The sequence below is a fragment of the Eriocheir sinensis genome, chromosome 26 (genome assembly GCF_024679095.1).
Source record: "Eriocheir sinensis breed Jianghai 21 chromosome 26, ASM2467909v1, whole genome shotgun sequence".
NCBI lineage: Eukaryota > Metazoa > Arthropoda > Malacostraca > Decapoda > Varunidae > Eriocheir > Eriocheir sinensis.
The window spans coordinates 5,461,163-5,485,872 of NC_066534.1; the positions used below are offsets into that span (position 1 = coordinate 5,461,163).

At 43.2% G+C, this 24,710-nt stretch overlaps 1 protein-coding gene and 1 long non-coding RNA gene across 3 annotated transcripts in view; one reads left to right on the forward strand and one right to left on the reverse strand.

Annotated features, from left to right (window-relative positions):
- The window catches only part of LOC127003716 (uncharacterized), a 30,748-nt gene extending 22,231 nt beyond the window's left edge, over positions 1-8,517 (reverse strand). The window contains exons 1-2 of the long non-coding RNA XR_007757363.1: positions 8,261-8,517; positions 868-1,191 (exon numbers count right to left, since the gene is read on the reverse strand). This is a non-coding gene — a long non-coding RNA (uncharacterized LOC127003716). The remainder of the gene's footprint in view (positions 1-867; positions 1,192-8,260) is intronic.
- LOC127003715 (steroid receptor RNA activator 1-like) overlaps positions 1-24,710 on the forward strand; it is a 167,452-nt gene that overhangs the window by 76,821 nt on the left and 65,921 nt on the right. The window contains exon 1 of one of the 2 annotated variants that reach the window (XM_050870660.1): positions 15,050-15,237. The exons of the other annotated variant lie outside the window; for it this stretch is intronic. Within the exon in view, the coding sequence (XP_050726617.1) occupies positions 15,219-15,237 (19 nt within the window). The 5' untranslated portion in view covers positions 15,050-15,218. Of the gene's footprint in view, positions 1-15,049; positions 15,238-24,710 lie in introns of those variants that run through there. 2 annotated transcript variants of the gene reach the window in all.

A 24,710-nucleotide genomic window follows, 5' to 3' on the forward strand; every position in this document is an offset into this window, starting at 1 on the left:
TACTCGTTTATCTTCTACTGTCTGTCCTCATCCTGCTGTACACTTCTTCAACATATTGTTTACCACACACACCAACACGTAAATGTTGTTCACGCTAAACAACATTCACATACACGCATATACACACAAACACGTTTCCTATGTGTCTCGTTTGTGCCCATGACCTCCGTGTACTTTTATCAATAAAGCAACCCTGACGGATATTGCTTTTCTCTATCCGTGAACCGATTAGCACTTAGAACACTCACTACCACTAACAGGTGTGCCACAAGGCCCAGGTAGGAGTGCCACACCTAACGAGGTTCAGGCTCCCCCTGCGAGAGGCTGTGAGAGATGTGAGAAAGGTACTCCACAGCCACGAGCAAGTCGGGTGCCAAGGTCACACGCCAGCCAGCGCCAGAGGACCCTCACTTCCAGTGTTGTGTCTGTGGAACACGTTCACTGCAGCAGTGCCTACAGTGAGGGGAATGTCCACCCAGCTGGTGAAGGTGGCTGCTCCCAGGTGGCAAGCAAAGAACATGGCCCACACCAATGGTGCTGCTAAACTCATAGTGGACGTATCAAAAATGGGTTTTGAAACAGTGACACGAGGAAAAGTGTCACTTAATGCCTTGAAAAGTGCACAACTGGCATATGTATCCATTCTCCATTCTTATTTGATCACTCATCCGTCTGTTAACCAAAATGCTTATGTTGTGTGCTCCACTGTAAGTTTAAATAAAAATAAATAAATAAATAAATAGAGAGAGAGAGAGAGAGAGAGAGAGAGAGAGAGAGAGAGAGAGAGAGAGAGAGAGAGAAAGGATAGGTACAAGTTAGATAAACATATACAGGTAGTGCTGCATTACAAAAAAAATGTACACTTACCAAGAGTGTCCTTAAAGGAATAGAAGTTGCTCCTAGCTAGCTTGAAATCCTTATCTCTCATGGTCCTGTTTAGACGATACGAGTCATCCATGACCCGATACTTCCTTTTTTTTAAAACAGTCTTCTGTCTCGGGTCATCCTCATTACATTTCTCTTCTGCTGAATCAAAAGTGGAGCTGATTTCATCTGTTTGATGCTGTGAAGTTTCAGGATGACTCTCAGAAATATCTTGTGACTTTACTTTGAAGGTACCAGATGGATCCTCAGAGCTGGCTGCAGCCGTTGACTTGAGCATTTTAGCTGAATGTATGGTCAATGCCTGCCCTGCAAAATAATATATATATAGTAGAAATTAGCCTTTTATTTAATTTAACATGGATATGGCCTGCAATTATCTCATTTTAAGTTCCTCAGTATCAATTTTCACTTGACAACATAAGGAGAGGCAAAGTAAAGGAGAATGCAGGAGATCAGGTGTCCCACACAAGGAAATTACTGTACATCTATTGTGTACAGTCTAAAGAAAAAGGTACCTAGCAAGTTCTAGTCAATATCCTGTTGAGCCCTTCTAATGTGATTCATCCTCTAACCATTTCAGTACTATATGCCTCATGTCAAGATGGCACATCTATAAACACTCACCTGCGCCAGAACGGGCTGGGTCGACCATCAGACCCACACTAGGGAAAAAGCCTAATGGCGCAATAGGCAGCGACGTAAAAAAATGTCAATCAATACAAAAGTAGCTATAGTGACCTGCTCATGACCTAACTTGACTGGATGTTCAACATTAAATGCTCCATCCATCCACCCACCCACCAAATATCTCCACCACCACTTTCAAACATCTCCCAATCTACCTCTTTACAATTAAAATCACCAACTAATAGTACTCTTTTGTTTGCCTTGTGTATTCTACTTAAACTCTGAATGGTACCTTCATCATGATTTCATGTTCTTCTTTACTCCATGAGTTTGTTCTAGGTGGTACATACGTTGTTGTAATTGTCATCCCTTCTCTGTTTTTGTTCTCCAGATTTACACTCACTATTTCTGCTTTTCCTTCTCCATACACTACTGATTTTACTAATAACTCCTTCTTTGTCATTATCATCACTCCTCCACCACCTTTGCCCACTCTATCTTTCCTCCATACATTGTATTTTTTATCAAACACTATTTGGAATTTGGATGACTTCATTTAGTTTAGTTTCTGTTTGGCACACAATCATGGGCTCCTTCTCTTGTAGGTAGTCTTGTATTTCCAGCTTACTAGATATTATTCCGTCTACATTTGTATACATCACACTTAATCCCTTAATTGTATCGATCTTGTCTAACTTTCGCTCTCTTTCATCTTCTCCCTTATGTACCACTTTCTGACATGATCTCCCAGAACTCTCCAAAAAAATAGTACCTCTTTTTCCTCTTCAGATCTTACATTATTCCTTTCTTTTGCCTCTACTAGAAGTTCGTTCCATTTCTTCCTTTCTTCTTCATTTTTATTTTTATTTATATATATTTCCTTACATTCTTCTATTTCCCTTAACTTAGATGTTCTATACAAAATTTCCTCCGTTGCCTTTTGTGATCTTAATCTCAATTTAACTGGCCTAGTTTTTCCTTCTATGTAGGGGCCCATCCTATAGATTTCCTCCACCTCCTCCTCAAGGTTTTGCAGTCCTTCATCGTTTAAGTTCTTGAGTAAGTCTTTTACCGATATCAGTTCTTCCTTTTCCCTTTTAGGCTTGTATGTTATATTCTTTTCCCTTATACCAAAAATTATTACACTCTTCTTTTTATCTGCCACACCTCTTACTAATTCTTCGTTTTTCTTCAAAACCTTAACAACCTCTTTCTCTATGTTTTCCTTGTCTTCTTTCAGCTGCTGTTCAAATACTTCTCTGAGGTTTACATTAGCTTATTCACTTTCCACCTTCCAAGTCTTCATTTCCCTCATTACTTCCTCTCTAACCCTTTGTTCTTCCTTGCTCACCATTTCTTTCAAATTCTCATTTTCCTTTCTTGCCACTCCCAGTCCTTCCTTCATCAATTTCTCATATTTTGCCAATTTTTCATGCAGCTCCTCATTCCTCCTGCATTTCACAGGAAAATCATCGAAATTCTAGTCAGAAACTCAGTCACCAGCATGTCGGTTATTTTCTCGTGAGGTTGGTAAGTTATGGTCACAAGAAGAAGAAGAGCGTATCAGCTGATCGGCTTAGTATCTATCTGTGTGTTTTCTTCAAGTACCACAATGAGTTCTACGAAGCTAGATAAGCTTGGAGTAACCAGGTTGAGCAGGTCTTGGACTTGAGTCTTGTCCAAGCGTAGCCACTCCATTATCATGTCTTGGTCCTCACTGCTAAGTTCTTGTGGCATTTAATTAATGATAGAAAGCTGTAATACACTCTCCCTTTGTCTCCGAGCTAACCATTCACGAACCAAATGCTTTTTTTTTTTTCTTTTCTTTTCTTCAGCAAACACCACAAAGCAAACTCTGCAACGTCTAGATCCATTGTTTGTTTTGCTTTTCAGCTGATATATCCCAGAATGCAACAGTCCTCTGTGTGACCAAACTTGAGGATAAATTCAAGGCAGAAAATTCTCAGGAGATAATTTCGGTGGGAAATTCCTGTGAAACAAGCTTGTGACCGCGCCTTTAACCCTTTCAATATGTGACGCAGATGTCGGCGTCACAGTATGGAAAGGGTTAAGAGGAAATGAAAACACATAGAGCAGGTTCAAATGCAGGTTACTTGTGTTCAAACTTTTTTCCATTCCAAGTCCGGTTCATGAATGTCTAATGTTTTTCGTTTGTGTTGGATTACTCTGAAGTAGCCAATGAGCTTTATTGTTGAGGACACCTACTATATATATCATGTTACCTATTCATTTACTGGTACAGGTAACTCTCGATTTACGCGAGTTTGGTTTACGCGTTTTTGAAATAACATGGGTTCCAAAATCAAAATAAATGTTTATTTACACGTTTTTTCACTTAGACGCGATATTTTATGGAGTGGCCACCAAATGTCTCACGCAGCTGGACTCACACGGCGCCGCGGCCACACAGCTGAGCTCAGTTCTTCCCGCGCGCCACTTGAAAAACAATACAGTACCCATGCTGCCACGCTACTCAACAATAGGGGTGGGCAGGTACCGGTACCAGTACCGGTACTAACGGTACCAGCTATACAGTACAATACCGGTACCAATACTAGCCAGTCGCTCATGGTGTCCAGCATTTCTTCCTCACACGAGTGAGGCTGAGTGCCTGAGTGGATATCTCGGTGATTGGATATTTTCTCTCTCTCTCTCTCCATTGAACGAAGTGTAAATTTATTTTTCGATAGAAACCTTCCTCTTGTTTGATTTACATTGTTTTTGATTTACACGACCTCTTCAAGGACACAATACTCATGTAAATCGAGAGTTACCTGTATCACGAATGCGTACAGGTACCCAAAAGGTTACCTGCGTTCAAACATTTTTCCATTCAAATCCTGGTTATTATTTTAAAATGTTTGTTTGTTTGTGTGCGTTATTCTCAAATAACTAATGATCTTCGTTGTTGAGCACATGTCAAAGTTGTATTCAGCCAATAGCAAGGCGCCGTGTAGCTGTACATACATGGAGTGTCAGTGTTTGGTCAATATGAGCATGGATTCTGTGTGTGCTGGTTGTTCCCTGACTGAGTATGCTTTCATTAGAAAAATCTTACAAAGACGATGAAGAATATTTGAAATTTCTTTGTGATCATGGTGTACCTTGTCATGTAGTATCCGAAAAGTGTGGATGCGAGTGTATTTATTGTCAAGACAGAAAACAGTGGTGGTGGACAGGTTCATTTATCATTCTGTAAACCAAGAAACGCCACCTTAGCAATTTCTATACCAGCGACTATAAAGGCACCTTTTTGGAAAGAACACAATTAAAACCCTGGCAAGTGTTGTGAGAAAACCTTACAGCAGCAGAGTGGTGGTGCACCTGTCCCATCCTTTAGTGATGAATCTTTTTATGGATGAAGAAGGGTCGGAAGCCGCCAGACCATCTTGGCGTCGTCATTAATGTAAATATTGCCTAATTTTGAAGAAAGGGAAGTAGGCACCTCTTGCAGAATTAATACTAACTTTATTGCTTGTTTCTTGGTTACTAAATGCAGTGCAGTCAAGAATGACTACCATAGAATAGAAGGGGGGGTCGAGTGGGATGAAGCGTCCGCGTTAGGGGGGGGGAGTGACGAAGCCCCCCCATTAGGAGGGGAGTCAATAGGGGCGAAGCCCCATTAGATAAGACATGTTAGTTAGGTTATGTAGTTTAATTATATTAGCCATGTGGTGTGGCCCGACGAAAATGCACAGCACGGGACGGAACGTGGTGACAACGGGGGTGGGTCCACTACGCTTCTCTCCTTAAGCCCCAAATACACTGCCGAATTTTGGCCACGAACTTGACGGCGAATCAGTTCGTGAAAAAATTTGGTGACCGGTTCGCCGACATGACCAAGATTTTTACAGTTCGTGACCATTCGGTGACATGTCGGCGAATGCTCAAGACAATTCGGGGACATGTCACCGACTATTCGGCGTCCATGTCGCCGAACTCAAAATCTGAAATTTTAACGGTTTGTTCGTCGCAGAATAACTGGCGACAAGTCTCCGAATTGTCTTCGCACGTCCCCGAAGTGTCGGCGACATGTCAGGGACAATTCTCTGACAGTGCCAAGATTTCTGACAGCTGATCATCTGATGCCCATGTGGCATATAAAAGCACAGGAATCCGCGCCTACCTCATGGACTACTACAACACCCGGGGAGCAGTGGCCTGGCAGGACAGAATTGTGGGCGAGTAAATACCATGTGTGGTAATATGTGTGGTAATATGTATGATAGTATGTGTAATAAAATGTACAAATGTGACTTGTTTTTGTTTTGCCCTCCTATAAATATTTTAGAATGAATGAATGTTTACATAATATTAATAAACAAACCAGTAACTGAAAGAAGAAATAAATCTAAATAACTGAAAATGAAACAAAGGTTAAATAATGGCAGAATAATGATATTAAGAAACAAATAAAGTAATAACAGGTAAATTAATTATAAAATAAATGAAAATGTTAGTTCCATACCTATTTTATATATTCATGATTCTTCTTGTTTTTCATATTTTCTTGTTTATCATATATTATTATAGTATTATTTTGTTCCGTGTATATATATATATATATATATATATATATATATATATATATATATATATATATATATATATATATATATATATACAGAGAGAGAGAGAGATAGAGAGATAATACATAAATAGATAGATAGATAGACAGACCCCGTGTACACCTCCCACCGCGACCCGTTTGCCGTGTCGTGATTAATTCGCCGAATATTTGGGGACATGTCCCCGAATAGTCTTGGCCATTCGGCGACATGTCCCTGAATAGTCGGCGACATGTCGGCGAAAAATTTGCCAATAAAATTTAAATTTCAACGGTCAAAATTCGGCGACAATTCGCTGAACACCGCGAATCGGACGCCAAATTGTCGGCAACATGTCGGGAACATTTCGGCGACAATTCGGTGGCCATTTTGCAATCGTGCACATTCAGCGAACGGCCGCGAATTTTTCATGCAACATGAAACTTTCGTGGTGGTCGTGACCAACTGTCAAAAGTCGCGTGGTGGACGCAGATATGTCCCCAAACAGCCAAGAACAGGCAAGAAAGATGCCAAACTTGTTCGCGACACAGGATGACTTGCATATTCGCACACATTCGTGAGCCAAAATTCGGCAGTGTATTTGGGGCTTTAAACAAGCTTGGGGACCTGGGGGAATGCATAGTTTCCGTATGGGAAACACTATATTCATCGCAAACACATATTTTTGTGGTGGTGGGGGGAAAAATCCCTAGATGTAAAGAATTGCCCTACATCTGGGGTAACTTTTTGGCACTCCTAGGAAATCCGGGTCCTGCCTGGCTTAGCTTCTACAAGCGGGCCAAAGTTGCCAGTTATGCATTTTCTGCTGCAGTGTTACCAGGCTGGGCAAGCGAGCCATCCTGGCAGCGCTCCCTTCCACATTGTCAGCGAGCCATGTCATACACTCACACTCTCTTACTCTCTACCAGTTTTTATTGCTCTCTGAATCATGCTTCAAATAAGATACAAAACGGTAATTGTGGAGATATCACACCTCCATATTATAGTTAAGGGACACATATTTAACCCTTTCACTACGGCCGAGCAAAAACAGCGCCCCGCCCCGTATCTGAGATGGCCGCGCGCGCCAAATTTCAAACATCGCTTCCAATTGTGACAAGTTTTCAGCCATATACTCACCATAATCATCATGTATTATATATAAAGACATGCAAAATTAAATGGTGAACATTAAGAAACATAAATTATTTGATAATTTTGAGATGTAATGATAAATATACAGAGAAATTTGCAAGAGATTCTCTCTCTCTCTCTCTCTCTCTCTCTCTCACACACACACACATAGATTAGATGGTGAGAAAGGAAGAGAAGGGTCGAGGAACAGCAAGCTGAAACTTGTTGAAGAGGCGCCTCCCTCCCCCCCCCCTTTCTCTCTCTCTCTCTCTCACACACACACACATACACTGCAGAGAGGAGGTATAAGGATGGAAGGAAGGAAGGAAGGAAGGAAGGAAGGAAGAAAGAAAGAACAGACAGTGGGATGGATGTGAAGGGGAGGCCAGAGCTCGCGCGTGAGCCTCACGCCGCATCCCAGAGCCAAGGGGGTGGTGAGACAATGCACTCACTAGCCAGCCACTTGGCAACTCCAGGGAAGAGGAACTCCACACACACACACATATATCATTTCTTTCTCATTATTTTTGCTATTTTCTGTTAGAATTGATTGTTACTGTCGAGTACAAATGCGCGCAAGACACACTTACATTATTACACAATAACAACATTGAGTCAAATAAGACACTATCATATCTGACCTACATCCTAAAAACAATCATACAATATCTGGGATGAAATAACTTGTGCGCTGGCTAAAATGAGTCAGGACGCAGTATACGTGTCCTCAGATATGGTATGGAGCATGCAAGGACGCAGTATAAACGTCCTCGTGTTGAAGGGGTTAAACTACTTCTTGGTATCCCCACCAAAAAACCTGCATTCCAAAAGGTCCCCAAGGTTGTTTTGGGGTGAGAGGGGGGAGTATGGGCAAACACTAGAATTTTACCAAACTTATACCGCAAATGAGCAGTTTCATATGTCATGGGGGACGGGTGAGGTTATAGAAATTTACCGAGAATTTATCTTAGGGGGCAACGTTGAAAGAGCATGGTGAGTAAACAGTATTGTCCATGAAATTTATGTTATCTTTAAATAATGTTTACCTTTTCGTATCAGGGTTCTACTAGGGAATTTGTCCCTCTTCTTCAGTATTTCAAGGTACAGAGGTCATGGAGCCACGGCCTCTAGAGCCCCTAAGATGCAGGCTGCTCACGACCGTTTGTGATATGATTAAGATGTGCCTCTGGAATAGTGGCTAGATCCTGCTGAGCCGGTCAGACTTCTGTGAAAAGGTTACTGAGAAGGCCTAGGCGAAGCCCGGGGTGAGGGAGTCACCGCGGGTGCATCGCGTAGTCTGTGAATGATTGTTTACATTTCGCTCCGCCTGAGTTGGGCAGGTACCGGTACTAACGGTACCAGTAACAGACTGCTCGGTACCGGTACCGATACTAACATCGTTCATGATGCATATATGTCCCTCATTTTTTCCTCACACGAGTGAGAGGCTGAGACTGTATGAGTGCCTGAGTGGATATCTCGGTGATGTGGATACTCTCTCTCTCTCTCTCTCTCTCTCTCTCTCTCTCTCTCTCTCTCTCTCTCTCTCTCTCTCTCTCTCTCTCTCTCTCTCTCTGCACTTTGCGCACGAGGAACAATGGCGTAAAACTCAAATGTAGACAAGTAAATTCAGACTGCACCAAATTTTTCTTCACCAACGTTGTAGTGCGAGAATGGAATAAGCTCCCACCATCAGTGGTCCAGTGTAACACGATTGACTCCTTCAAACATAAGCTCGACCGTCACTTCCTTCAACTTAATATCAACTGGAGTAGAAATGCAACGTTTAGGAGCCTTCTGATTAATGTAAAATCACTTAGGTTTAAGGACAGACCACCTAGTCTGGACCATGGGGTCTGTGTGGTCTGATTTTCTATGTAAATCTATGTAAATCTCTCTCTCTCTCTCTCTCTCTCTCTCTCTCTCTCTCTCTCTCTCTCTCTCTCTCTCTCTCTCTCTCTCTCTCTCTCTCTCTCTCTCTCTCTCTCTCTCTCTCTCTCTCTCTCATTGAAGAAGACAGGCAAAGCCTCCAAGAGAATTTGCACAAAATTTCAGCTTGGTCGGATAGATGGGAGATGCCCTTTAACGTAGACAAGTAGCAGGTCCTTCAAGTTGGAACGAGGAATAAGAAGTTCGATTACGAAATGCGCGGCGTTAAACTCAAAAGCGTTCAATGCGTCAAGGACTTGGGGGTCAAAATCGCGTCAAACCTCAAATTCTCACAGCAATGCATCGATGCAGCAAATAAAGTGAACAGAATGTTGGGCTTCATTAAAATAAACTTTATTCAAGAATAAAGATGTAATACTTCCGCTCTACAATAGTTTAGTCAGACCCCACTTGGAATATGCGGTACAGTTTTGGTCTCCCCACCATGCAAAGGATATTGCTAAATTAGAAGGTGTTCAGCGTCGGGCAACGAAAATGATACCTTCCTAGAGCAACAAATCCTACGAAGAAAGGCTTTCCACCCTTAATATGTTCTCTCTTGAGAAATGTCGCCTCCGAGGAAAACTGATCGAATGTTTTAAAATACTTATAAACTATCAATCATCAATCAATGGTTTCACGAATGTAGACAGATCAACATTGTTTATGATCGATGACACTTTGCGCACGAGGAACAATGGCATAAAACTCAGATGTAGACAAGTAAATTCAGACTGCAACAAATTTTTCTTCACCAACGTTGTAGTGCGAGAATGGAATAAGCTCCCACCATCAGTGGTCCAGTGTAACACGATTGACTCCTTCAAAAAAAAGCTCGACCGTCACTTCCTTCAACTTAATATCAACTAGAGTAGAAATGCAACGTTTTGGAGTCTTCTGATTAATGTAAAATCACTTAGGTGTAAGGACAGACCACCAAGTCTGGACCATGGGGTCTGTGTGGTCTGATTTTCTATGTAAATCTATGTAAATCTCTCTCTCTCTCTCTCTCTCTCTCTCTCTCTCTCTCTCTCTCTCTCTCTCTCTCTCTCTCTCTCTCTCTCTCTCTCTCTCTCCACTGAATGAAGTGAATATTTATTTTTTCGATAAAAAATAGCAAATATAGTTATTATGGATGGACTAGTCTAATAACAATAACAGTATATATTAGCAAACCTAAAAAAAAAAAAATAATAATAATAATAATAATAATCGGAGATGAAGAATTTGCAATACAGGCAGAGCCGCAAGTGGCATGCACTCAACTCCAAACTGAAATTTCCATAGAGTACATGTTATAGACTAGAGTGCGTTTAGGGCAGTCTCCACAGAGTTATATACCTAGAGCGCGCGCTCCCGTGTTGTGGGGTTGGCGGCGGGTGAGGCAAGCTACCCTGGCGCGGCGGCCATCTTGGGGAGCCCACTTTCCCTCACTCTGTGGTGGTGGTTTTGATGGTGATGGTGGTGATGATGGTGCTGGTGGTGGTGGTGATGATGATGGTGGTGTTGGTGGTGGTGGTGGTGATGATGGTGGTGGTGGTGCTGGTGCTGGTGGTGGTGGTGTGGTGATGGTGGTGTTGTTGGTTGTGGTGATGATGATGGTGGCGGTGGTGGTGGTGATGGTGGTGGTGGTGGTGGTGGTGGTGATGGTGGTGATGATGGTGGTGGTGGTGGTGGTGGTGGTGTGATGATGGTGGTGGTGGTAATGGTGGTAATGGTGGTTATGATGGTGGTAATGGTGGTTATGATGGTGGTAATGGTGGTTATGATGGTGGTAATGGTGGTAATGGTGGTTATGATGGTGGTAATGGTGGTTATGATGGTGCTGGTGGTGGTGGTGCTGGTGGTGATGATGGTGGTGCTGGTGGTGGTGGTGGTGATGATGGTGGTGGTGGTGGTGGTGGTGATGATGGTGGTGGTGATGATGGTGGTGGTGGTGGTGGTGGTGGTGGTGGTGATGATGATGGTGGTGGTGGTGGTGGTGGTGATGGTGGTGGTGGTGTCACATTTATACATTTCATTACACATACTATCATACATATTATCACACACGGTATTTACTCGCCCACAATTCTGTCCTGCCAGGCCACTGCTCCCCGGGTGTTGTAGCAGTGCATGAGGTAGGCGCGGTTATTATTGGGGTCTACCATAGCTCTTGGGTTCCGCAGAGGGTCGAGTGGGACGAGTTGATCGCCCTCTCGCCATTCCCCAGGAACAAATTGCGAGAGACGAGGTGGGCTCTTCAGATGCCGGTGAAGAAGTGTGTTGCACCCCGGATTCCCGTGCTTTTATATGCCACATGGGCATCAGATGATCAGCTGTCAGAGATCTTGGCACTGTCGGAGAATTGTCCCCGACATGTCGCCGACACTTCGGGGACATACGAAGACAATTTGGAAACTTGTCGCCAAATATTCTGCGACAAAAAAAAACGTTAAAATTTCAGATTTTGAACTCGGCGGCATGGACGCCGAATAGTCGGTGACATGTCTCCGTATTGTCCCCGAATTGTCTTGAGCATTCTCCGACATGTCGCCGAATGGTCACGAACTGTAAAGCCCCAAATACACTGCCGAATTTTGGTTCACGAATGTGCGCGAATATGCAAGTCATCTTGTGTCGCGGACAAGTTCGGCATCATTCTTGCCTGTTCGCCGTTCGGGGACATGTCTGCGTCCACCGCGCGACTTTTGACAGTTGGTCACGACCGCCACGAAAGTTTCATGTTGCATGAAAAATTCGCGGCCGTTCGCCAAATGTGCACGAATGCTAAATGGCCGCCAAATTGTCGCCGAAATGTCGCCGATATTTCCCAGACAATTCGGCGTCCAATTCGCGGTGTTCTGCGCATTGTCGCCGAATTTTGATCGTTGAAATTTTGATATTGTTGGCGAATTTGTCGCCGACATGTCGCCGACTATTCGGGGACATGTTTCCGACATGTCGCCGAATGGCCAAGACTATAGTATTCGGGGACATGTCCCCAAATATTCGGCGAACATTCGGCGAATTAATCACGGCGCGGCAATCGGGTCGCGGTGGTGGGAGGTGTACACGGGGGTCTCTCTCTCTCTCTCTCTCTCTCTCTCTCTCTCTCTCTCTCTCTCTCTCTCTCTCTATATATATATATATATATATATATATATATATATATATATATATATATATATATATATATATATATATATATATATATATATATATATATATATATGGAATAAAATCATATAATAATAAATAGTAAAAAAGAAAATATGAAAAACAAGAAGAATCATGAATTTATATAACTGGTATGAAACTAACATTTTCATTTATTTCATAATTTACTTACTATTTATTACTTTATTTATTTCTTAATATCATTATTCTGCTATTATTTAACCTTTGTTTATTTTTTTAGTTATTTAAATTTATTTCTTCTTTCAGCTACTGGTTTGTTTATTAATATTACGTAAACATTTATTCATTCGAATATTTGTAGGAGGGCAAAATAAAAACAAGTCACATTTATACATTTCATTACACATACTATCATACATATTACCACATATTATCACACACGGTATACTCGACCACAACAAGTTGCGAGAGACGAGGTGGGCTCTTCAGCTGCCGGTGAAGAAGTGTGTTGCACCCCGGATTCCCGTGCTTTTATATATCACATGGGCATCAGATGATCAGTTGTCAGAGATCTTGGCACTGTCGGAGAATTGTCCCCGACATGTCGCCGACACTTCAGGGACATACGAAGACAATTCGGAGACTTGTCGCCAATTATTCCGCGACAAAACAAAAAAAACGTTAAAATTTCAGATTTTGAACTCGGCGACATGGACGCCGAATAGTCGGCGACATGTCTCCGAATTGTCCCCGAATTGTCTTGAGCATTCGCCGACATGTCGCCGAATGGTCACGAACTGTAAGAATCTTGGTAATATCGGCGAACCGGTCTCCGATTTTTTTCACGAACTGATTCGGCGACAAGTTCGTGGCCAAAATTCGGCAGTGTATTTGGGTCTTGACCGCTGGGCGTGGGCGGGGCCATGCTCCCCGCCCCCCTGTTGGTTCCTCCCGGAGTCTTCCAGAGACCCATAGACCCCGGGGGAAGCTTCCAGCACAACACTATCCCGGCCCCCTCTTAATTGTGATCAACCCGATCACACACTTTTTAAACTGTATACAAACATAAGAGAATTAATCAACGGCGCCAGGGGCGACCTGACGTCACAGGATGGCGCCTACGACGTTTTTTTAATATAGCACGGGGCAGCACTTGCGACCACAGTAGAGGAGTAAAGCCCAAATGGTGAGATACGACCGCTTGAACATACGGCGCCAGGGGGGAAATATAGGCAGTGTTAAGAACAGGATAAGCTTAATTGGGAGGGACAGTGGATCGAAGTATTAAGTATGTTCAAAAGGGAAGGAAATGATTTGGTGAGAAGGGTGGGAGAGGTTCGAGATGATATAGAGAAGAAAGTATAGGTGGGTGAAAGATAATTTGCTGAATGAACTGAGAGCAACAGAGGAATGAGACAAAGGAGAGTGGAGAGCCGGTATGATTCGGACAGTGGGATGGTCCGGCCATCGCACTTATTGTAAAGTGTATGGGACTGAGTGCCGCGAGATTTTGTGTGAATGTGCAAAACTTTGTTGCCTTGGCCCACAAAGGGACAACCACGCCCTCAGAGCTGTTATTTTCGATGCAATTCCTATTTTATGTTTTTCTGCATCTCGTATGTAATATTTTCAGGGTGTATCATAAGCTCTCGCTTCAAAAACGTGCCAATTAGCGAGATGTAAATTATTTCGGTGACGCAGCGATGCACGGGTTAAGGTATTGCCGTATAACATAATCACCCAGCTCTCGTGCTGGAAAAGGAGTGTGACCACACATTTGCTTTTTTATAGTCGTGATGATTCGGACGGTTGATTTTTTCATGATTTTTATAAAACTTATATGAATTTAAACATTATAGGTGTTGCAACGGTTATATAAAGGTTAATTTGGTTGATTTATATTCAGATATTATGCTTGTGAGAAGAGAAGGAAGCCATAATACCAAAAATTTTGAGATGTTTCTTGTAGTTCTCCTTTTATTTATTTCCCCTCTAAATATTGAGAGGATACTTTGTCCTTATATAAATGTTTTGTAGAAGATATAATCTTGTTTATTAGCTAATCAAACTTAAGTTATATTAATATTATGACGAGTATCATGAGTGTCCGTACCATCCCACCTCCCAGGCCGAACCATTACCACGGGTGGGGATGGTTCGGACGATTTGGAAACTTGTCTTTCACCACCTACATCTGAAAACTGGAAATAGCTACGAGTGTCATATTAGCAGCCTAAAGAGCCAAAGGATGGAGGAACATTTTGAGATCAACAAAATTACACTATTACTTAAACTTCTTTTTCTAAAAATATTTTTCTAAAAAGTGTCCGAATCATACCGGCTCTCCCCTACATATAAAGCAGAGAATGAGAGAGCTGGATACAAGAGAGTGGAAGAGACAAATGAATGAGAAATCAAGCCTTAAGATATATAGAAAATGGAGACAAGAGATGAGAGGGCGAGAGGAGATATATACTGAAAGACAGGAACAGACACCAGCAAGAGGAAACCAGTGCGACATGTGTGGAGCTGAAAAAGAAGATCTGAGGCACTTCCTGCTCACCGTGCCCGGCCCATGCAGAGGAAAGGAAGAAATGTGAAAGGCTGCATGCAACAACCATATACGTAGAGGAGGACGACACCATTGGAGAATTTTTATTTGAAAATGACCACACCGAAGAAACAAAAGCAACAGTACATAAGTTTTGGACAATAAAAGAAAAAAAGAACGAAAGAAAAAGAGGAAAATAAGACACATCCAGGAGTGCCGTTACAAAGGCAAAATTCCCGACCGACGACGACGACTACTCCTCTCCTTCCATAAGTTCCATTCTCCCTCCAAGGGTTTGACGTTGCAGCTGTGAGAAGAGTCGGGCGGTGCTGCTGATTCTGTCAAATTTTGTCAAGTGGTGTATTCATAAACATCCATCCATCACTGTGCCTGGTACAAAGGGAATGGACGGCAGCGGCTTCGGTGAGCACAGTAGCTGTATATGGTTATACTTTAAGGAATATGGGTATACGCAAGATTTGCTAGGGTGGGTATTTCAGCCATAACCCTCTCCCCTATAATATTCGTATTTATATAATAAAATATCTGTCGCACTCCAGTGTTTAACACTATTTTTCCTAACAAACTGACCAGGGGCACTTGGCCCCCCTTCGACCCCTCAGTGTAATCTAACTTAATTGGGAAGTCTTCACCATGGCCTCTGAAACAGGCTATACTGACCTGTGGGTCTCGAATTAATGATGTCACAAGGGTGGGCTGATCTTCAGGTTTTCCAGTGCATTGAAATGTTGTGCTCTTTCCCAATATTAGCAAACTACCATATTGTATTTAGAAAAACTGAGCATACTATTGCTGCATATCATGAGGATAACTTAATGGTAAAACTACAGAACAACCACTACTCCCCCTCCACCACTCCAGCCCCCCATACCCCCCAACACAAGCTGGGGACCTGTGGGGAGCTGGGGTTTTGGAGGGGAAGGCAAAATCACTGAAAAATGGGCTTCCAAAATTTCCCTAAAAAAAATACCTGACCTGACCTCTCCAAATACTTGAAATTCCCATGGAATTTCACAACCAAGGCAACATATAGTGACTGTATCAGTGCATTAACATCCAGTAATCAATATTTGTGAGGTTAGCCAGCAGTATCTCCAAAAATAAGCAAGTATTTGGTAAAGATTCATTTTAGTACCATTTAGTATCATTCATTACCTACCTTATGAAACATCACTAGCTCTTCATACATCTTTTCTACAAACGTTCAACAATCATGGAAACACTTTCAAAATCCAGTTCAAGGACTATTTATTGCTGAAAATATGGGATAATATTCACGAAAGCGCATCCTCCTCTGGTGGAGGCCATGGCGACTGTGCAAAATAGCTCGCAGAGAGTTTAGGGTGGGGGAGCATATTTAAACTACTCTAACCAAACTTTACGACCTGCTAATGGGGGGGCTTCGCCCTCCTCGACTCCCCTTTCTAACTAGGGGGGCACAGCCCCCTCCTAGACACCCCCCCCACATATATTTGAGGTCATCCTCAGACTCTATTTAGCGTTAGTTAGGCCACACTTAGATTATGCTGTCCGGTTTTGGTACCCACACTACAGAATGGACACCAACTTGCTTGAATCAGTTCAGAGGAGGATGACCATGATGATTCAGGGGCTGAGGAACCTCCCATATCAAAATAGGCTGAAACATCTAAACTTACATTCACTAGAAAGACGAAGAGTGCGGGGAGATCTGATAGTAGTATTCAAATGGGTCAAGGGTTACAATAAAGGCGATATAAGTAAAGTACTGAGAATTAGCCAGCAGGATAGAACACGCAGTAATGGATTTAAATTAGAAAAGTATAGATTTAGGAGAGATATAGGCAAGCATTGGTTTAGTAATATGGTGGTGGTGGAATGGAATAGACTCAGCAATCACATAGTTAGTGCAGGGATGATAGCTTGTTTTAAAAGTAGACTGGATAGCTACATGGACGAGGATGACAGGTGGCAGTGAGGTGTGGGTGCAGTAAGGAGACAGGGTACTGGAGCGTACGCCCGCACCGAAGGTAAACGAGGATCAAGCCTCTACCTGTAACCCCTGAAACTACACCTCACCCATCGTGAGTAGTGGGGGGGATTCTGGAGCTGCCCTGTGAAGGCCACTCGGCCTCTTGCAGTTTCCCTATGTTCTTATGTTCTTATATATGCGACTTATTTCTGCGGGGAGGTATTTCTCGCAGCACCGGCTGTACCGCCGCCAGAGGAGGCTGCGCTTTCGTGAATATTATCCCTTATTTTCCAGATGTGGGTGCAGTACTGAAAACTCGGTAGTGCGGTTGCGGTAGTGTGGTACTTTTTCCGGAGTAGTGTGGTTGCAGTAGTGCGGTCCCATTTTTTTTTTTCCCCAGTGCGGTACGCGGTGTGCGGTACTGCGGAAGCAGTAGTCACTAGTCAATATAAAAAAATACTTCAGTGGCTATCCTGGCTATCCATTGACTAACTAATAACTTGTGAGATACAAAAAAAAATAAAGGAGGTAGGGGAAGGGAGAGAAGGAGGTAAGGGAGGAGGAAGGGATGGGACAGGTTGGGGAGTAGAGGACGGGAAGGGGAGGAGGGGAGTGAAGGAAATGCAACTTTTCTAGGTAGGAGGGAGGGGACAGGGAAGGGGGAGGAGGAGATCAGCGTCATGTGAGAGATGAGGAAGTGGGGGGTGGGAAGGAAGGAAGGGTGGTGCGAGCTGCAGTAGCACTAGCCAGGGATATGGGGTAGTGAAGGGGAAGGGGAGGAATTCTCCAGCGTTTGAATGAAAACAAAAGATTACTAATATAGGAAAGTCACGACGGGAAGAGTGAAACATTATTCAAACTGTCCAACATATTTAGACAAAACACATCAACTGCAACTAGTAACAGCGACTCCCGTAGGAAAGCTGTAAGCCCTGGCGTCTCACGGTCTCAGGCCTCAGTGAAGAAACCACGTGGAAATTTCAACGAGGAGATAATTATAATAATGATAATAATAATAATAATAATAATAATAAGAAGAAGAAATTATTATTATTATTATTATTATTATTATTATTATTATTATTATTATTATTATAATCAAACTATTGATCTTGGCTACATTGAAGAGAGAGAGAGAGAGAGAGAGAGAGAGAGAGAGAGAGAGAGAGAGAGAGAGAGAGAGAATGATAAAATAGAGAAGTTACAATGAAATTAAAAAAAACAGATATAGTATGTACTATGGTCTATGTTATGCATCAAAGAAAAAATTGTATGGGACATGAGATTGAGTGGCGATCATGTTAGTGCTTGTTTGTACTATTGTGCACTGCCATTGACAGTCATCGTGACATCATCTGAGCCAGTCATGGTGCGCCGTCTTGGGTTGAGTGACGAACAGCTTTACTCTGGGAAAGGCTACAACACCTGCATCTCTACTCACTACAGCAGTGCTAAGACAGGTACACCATCATGTACGTGTGGAAAACTCTTGAGAAGCTGGTACCGAATGTCGGCCTCCAGGAGCACCACCACTCAAAGCACGGCAGGCTGTGCTACAAACTGATCGAATGTTTTAAAATACTTAATGGTTTCACGAATGTAGACAGAACAAAATTGTTTATGATCGATGACACTTTGCGAAAGAGGAACAATGGCATAAAACTCAAATGTAGACAAGTAAATTCAGACTGCACCAAATTTTTCTTCACCAACGCTAGAAAAGTAGAATGGAATAAGCTCCCACCTTCAGTGGTCCAGTGTAACATGATTGACTCCTTCAAAAACAAGCTCGACCGTCACTTCCTTCAACTTAATATTAACTAGAGTAGAAATGCAACGTTTTGGAGCCTTCTGATTAATGTAAAATCACTTAGGTTTGAGGACAGACCACCTAGTCTGGACCATGGGGTCTGTGTGGTCTGATTTTCTATGTAAATCTATGTAAATCAAGAGGACTGAAGGTGTGTCCTCAAGAGTGAAAACCATCTTGCACAAGTTGAGTCACAGCACAACAGCATCACCCACACTGGAGCACGCCTGTTCAATGCAGTGCCTGCCAGCATAAGAAACCTGACTGCAGTAACACCCGACACCTTCAAGTACCACCTGGACAAGTGGCTGTCAATAGTACTTGACCAGCCACCAACGCCAGGTTATCCCAGTGGCAACGGGAATAGTCTCCAAGGCACAAGAGGAGAGGAGCCAGTGGGAAGCAGCGGAGGTCCACCTCAGCTGTGTCCGTAGTTGACGAGATTCAACAAAGTACACAAAGTAAAGCTACAGTCACACTGACTTTACGACCTGCTAATGACCACCTGCGACTGCAAAATGCTGCGATTCACACCCACCGCTCCCCGACCACGTTGGTGGCAAAGTAGTCGTGCGACCGAATGGCTACCGGTGGTCATTTAGTGTCGGTCCAGTGGGTGGCTGGACGGTGACCATGGTAAGAATCACACCTTGACCTCACACCAGGAGTCAGGCCAAGACGCCCACCATACGGCGACCGGTGACCGACAGGCAAGGACCAGTACGCGTCCTGTCGCAATGAGGACAGCGACCTCCCTTAACGACCTGCAGCTGACGTGTTACAGTAATAGTATCACCCGGCCCCCTATGTGCCGCAGACACGCAAAAAATGCTCCAAACAATCTTCGTTTAACCGGTTATTAGTATGTATGTTACATTATATTCGTTCTAATGCATTTCCATCACCCTGGGCAGAGCAGATGAAATTAACAATTCTTTTTGAAATGGATAAAAGCCAATAGCTTTACAGACTCTCATTGTTACTGCTGTGCACATCATGTCCTGCAGTGATTTATTTTGGTTAGGCAGAGGTGACCCATACACATTTGCCCGTGTGTTTGACCTGTAGAGCAGGTTGAGTTGGGACGGAGCTTGGACGAGCTGAGGGGCGTGGAACGTCACTGCTCAGGAATGTACCTCATTTCCGGGCAAGGGTGGTTTGACCTACCACCGGTCACCGCACAACTCGCCGTGTGGTGGAAGGCCGGACGTCGACCACGGCCAATGACAGATGAAAAGTGACCTCCTACTATCTGACGGCAACTAGACGGCGTCCGCTTGCCATCCGGTCGCCGTTCAACAGTTAATGGTCACCTGTCGGCCACCGGTGGCAGTCCGTTTGCCGTCCAGACGCAGTCCATTCGGCCACCAGACGGCAACCTTTTTTATGACCGGCAGCGACCTGAGAGGTTGGCTGGAGGTTGTAGAGCATGACCTAAAACCTCCATTGGTCGCAGGGCAGATGGAGACACATGACGATCGCATGCACGACCATGTGAGACCTTCCGCGACCTGCAGGTCGCTGGAGGTCGTCGGTAGGTCGTAGAGCCAGTGTGACTGGGCCTTAAAGTAAACTACAGAACAACTACTTCTTCTCCACCACTCCAGCCCCCCCTACCCCCCAACACAAGGGAATGGGGGGGTTGGGGGGAAGGCATAATCACTGAAAAATGGGCTTCCAGAACTGCCCTAAAATAAGGAAAATTCCCTGGTCTCGAAAGTAAGGAAAGTCCCTAACGTATACTCTTGTAATCTATTATAACAACCGCTATAGCTGGTCTGTTGACGAATGTTGGGCATGTCACCCCCCCCCCCACCGCTGCCCAAATCCGTCGCCTGCTGCGTAATTTCCGACAGCCCACACCTCATATCGAATATATTTAAACTACCCCAACTGAACTTTACATAATCTAACCTCTTACGAGGAGGCTTCGCCCCCCTCGACCCCCCTCCTAACCAAGGGGGGCTGTGCCCCCCCTGGACCCCCACATTACAACCTCCAAGGGAAAAAAACCCTAGAAGTAGAGCAACTCTACGAAAATGTCATGTCAAATTTATTTAAACTACCCCAACCGAACCTTACCTAACCTAACCTCTAATGTTTTTTTTGCCCCCCTTGACCCTTCTCCTGACCAAAGGGGGCTATGTCCCCCCTGGACCCCCTCAACATTATAACCTCCTAGGGAAAAAGACCCTAGAAGTAGAGCAACTCTAGGGAAATGTCATGTCGAATATATTTAAACTACCCCAACCGAACTTTACATAACCTAACCTCTAACAGGGGGGCTTCGCCCCCCTCGACCCCCCTCCAAACCAGGGGGGCTGCCCCTCCCCTGGAACCCCCCCACACATTATAACCTAGGGAAAAAGACCCTAGAAGTAGAGCAACTCTGGAAATGTCAAGTTTCATATATAATGGACGAAAATAATCATGCAATACTCACCGAGAGGGAAGGTGGGATCCAACAATCAACAATTACATATGGTACAGTACTGATGGTTGACCCGTCCACTTCTGCCAAGTTGATGCTAGATCATTGTTACCGAATTACTTTGGGGTACAATATAAAACAGATTTATGGCCGCTGTCATCCAGCCCTGCAGTTTTACCGTATTCTTGAACACACACTGGCTCCAGTAACACTTCTTCTTTTTCTTTGACCGGCTGTTCCGTTTCTGACAGCACCATAATTTCCTATTTAAGTCTAGCATAGCCAGTCGTTCACACTCATCACAGTTCTTAGCTTCCAAAATAAGTTTATGGCACACGCAGATATCGAATAAATCCTTTGGATTACCAGAATATTTCTTGTAAAAGTCCAAAATACCCAAGTCACAATCCACACAGGCTGCCATCACAGGTGAGACTGATGCTTGCATGGCAAGTTGAGTGCCCACAGGCCGGCGGATTGATACATGATGGCAGGGTATAGTTAATTTAAATATATGAAACCGATGCGAATGGTTATCATTGATAGCCAGACTATAGAGAACGAGCTAACGGATGTGTAACGTTGTCTCATGAGAATCATAGGGATAATACATTTGCAGACATTTCTAACACATGAACTACATGCTACGGCATCATATCAAGGTGTTAAGAGGCTCAGTCAGATGAAGAGGACTGTGCCAAACAGATAAACATTGGACTTAGAAAATCTCAAGGCATCCCCACATATTTAAGCCGTTGATGCTGTAAATTGGTATGAATTTGTAACTAAAACCTTAACGAATGTGAAGCAAATGAACTATCCTATGCACTCCGCATGCTATTTTTTCGGTATATTAGAAGCAGTAGTTAGCTAGATTAACCATATTAATTGCAGTAAGACTACACTTATAGATGAAGGAAGGAAAATATAATAATATATTTTTTTTTTTCTTCAATTTGTTGTAACATACAGGTTTGCTTGCATTGAATTTTCAGTCAATGTTTTAAAATTGGCCCACTTCCGATTCTTTTGGTATGTAACATGTACCGATTAGGAAAAAAGTAAGTGGTCAGAATTGCCAAGAATATAAAACTACTGCAAACTGACACCTTGATGGATGAGCACGCCTTGGCCTCTGAACCATCTCTTGGAGGCTGTGCGCTCACCCGTCACAGCGTTGGTTTGTAGTAGTTTTATATTCTTGGCAATTTTGACTACTTGCTAATTTCCTTAAAATCTGCCTACTCTTGTGACGTCATCAACTTGACAGCCTCACCCCTCTTTTGACCACCCTAGTTAAGTTCAATTTAAGGTTGTGAGTTTTGCCTTTGTGACCACTCCATGGTATTGTCTTTTAATGTTTTGGACTCTTGATTTCCTCCTTTTCTCTCCTTCTCTTTTCATCTAAAATTTATGTAATGTTCATTTTGCTTCTTTGTTGTATTTATTTTCAAATAGGTATTCTCTGATAATGTCTTCTTTTATATATGGTTGCTGCAGCCTTACACTTCTTTTTCTATCTTTCTTCTGTTTTGGTAGAGTCTAGGTTGACAGGTGTTCATCAGGACAGCATGTGGGTGCCCTTTGGTCACACGGCAATGACTGAAAATTGCCATCTTTTAGTGGAGGGTGGAACTGGCCACTCAACAACAGCCTCCTCATTAGTTGCCTAACAGCTTTATATCCTACCAAAAGGCCCTCCTCATATCAGATTACAGCTAATTCCTATGCAAACATGATTTTTTTGTGGTAGTGGGGGGGAATCCAGTCACATAATTCAGCATTTTGACCAAGACGGTAAAGCCTCCACTCAGTTTGGCTGAGGCTCAGATGGGACCTCATTTGTTTAGTTCATTTCATTACATCTCAAGTGGGGAGCTCCACACACTCACCTGGTTTACTCACCGTGTTGGCCCATCCATTCTCTATATCACGAGAAGGAAATATAGTAGAAAAAGTTGGGTGGGCCAAAAAACTGATGGCGAACCAGCCCTTAACCCTTACAGTCATGCTGACTTCTATAGCCGTCACCGCATTTGTACGCCGAGGGCCCGCTGACGTTTATAGCCAACACCAAGTTCCTCACTTCACCATGGCCAAGCCATTCACTTTATGAACTTTGGGTCTTTTGCATATTCAAGAGGAGGGATTGGTGAGTCTATTGCTGTAACGTTCTACCAGATGGGTGCATTTACAGCTTCACAATTAGGAACTAAAAATGAACAATTTTGGACAAAAATGAGAAATAGCAACTCATCCACTCTTCCGTGCCGCGGTGACAGTCACAGAACCTTCTTGTCAGTAGTCAGGAAAGTTTGTCATGTATGACTGCTGCCGCTCCACTCTCTCCGCCCAAGAGGCTTTGAATATGCTTCTGGACTCTGATTGTGAGTTCGGTGAGTCTGACTCATCTGGGGATGAGTATGAGCCAACTCAGGATGAACTGGCTGAGGTTGAAACCCCCATCATACCCTTGGTGACTAGGGCAGCCACTCATGGTGATACCAGTGGCTTTGTGGAATTACCGTCATCACGCCACGCTACGGAAGAGTATGGTGTTCACAGACGATGAGTCAATGGAGGAGGAAATAACCAAAATGCAATCTCTCCTGTGTAGCCCCTTGTTTTGAGGTGTACCACACCCAAGTGCAGTTTTAAATGAGCGAAAAAGGATGCTAACTAGGCTACATCAAAAACATTTTGTGTTTCTTACACATTATTACAAAGACAATAATGAGTGCCAGTAAGATCGACAGACACAACAATAAAAGTGAATATATGGTATAAATTTACCCTCAGAAATAGTATATATTTAGTTATTATAAATTTTATACAGTTGTGCATGTATGTAGTCAAAGAGACAGTCGTACTACTTACAAACATCACTAAAGCAAGAACTACATGTATACAGCATCAGAGTGGCATGCGAGAAGAGGGAGGTTGGCGGCCGGGCAGGAGGACGCACCATAGCGCACTCCATAAGCAGTGTACGGCTCTCTGGGACAGAGTGGAATCTAAAGACTGTAGCATTAATGTCTCCCATCCCCTTCCCCTTCCCTTTCTCTTGGCCATAAACCGCAGTATTAAACGTCCCCGCATAGCTGGGCTTATTTCATACTTCCCCAAGAGGGACTGGACAGGGTCGAAAAAGTGTTGACTCCACAGGGTGAGAAGCAGGACATACTGAGCTTCCCCTTTGTATATTTCATAAATAAATGCATTGTTTTATTTGTTATTATAGACGGAAATGTATTTAAAAGTATCGGATTACTTCTATGACTAATATTGTATCGCAATCTTTGCTTAGTGAACCCCTTCGACACGAGGGCGCATATACTGCATCCTTGCTCGCTTTAGCCAATATATGAGTTTTTTATCTCTATATTTATGCTTACATCTCAAAATTATCAATTAATTTATGTTTCTTTATGTGCACCATTTAATTCTGCATGTTTTCATATATAATACATGATGATTGTGTTGAGTTTATGGCTGAAAACTTGTTATATTCAATAGCGACATTTGAAATTTGGCGCGCGTGGCGATCCCAGATACAGCGCGGGGCACTGTTTTGGCCCGGCCGTAGTGAAGGGGTTAAATGACTATACTTTTTTAGTTTTTAAAGACGTTGGTGTTCTCCTTTGATTGTTAATATATGTTAGTGCTGCGGTCTACAAGAGTCA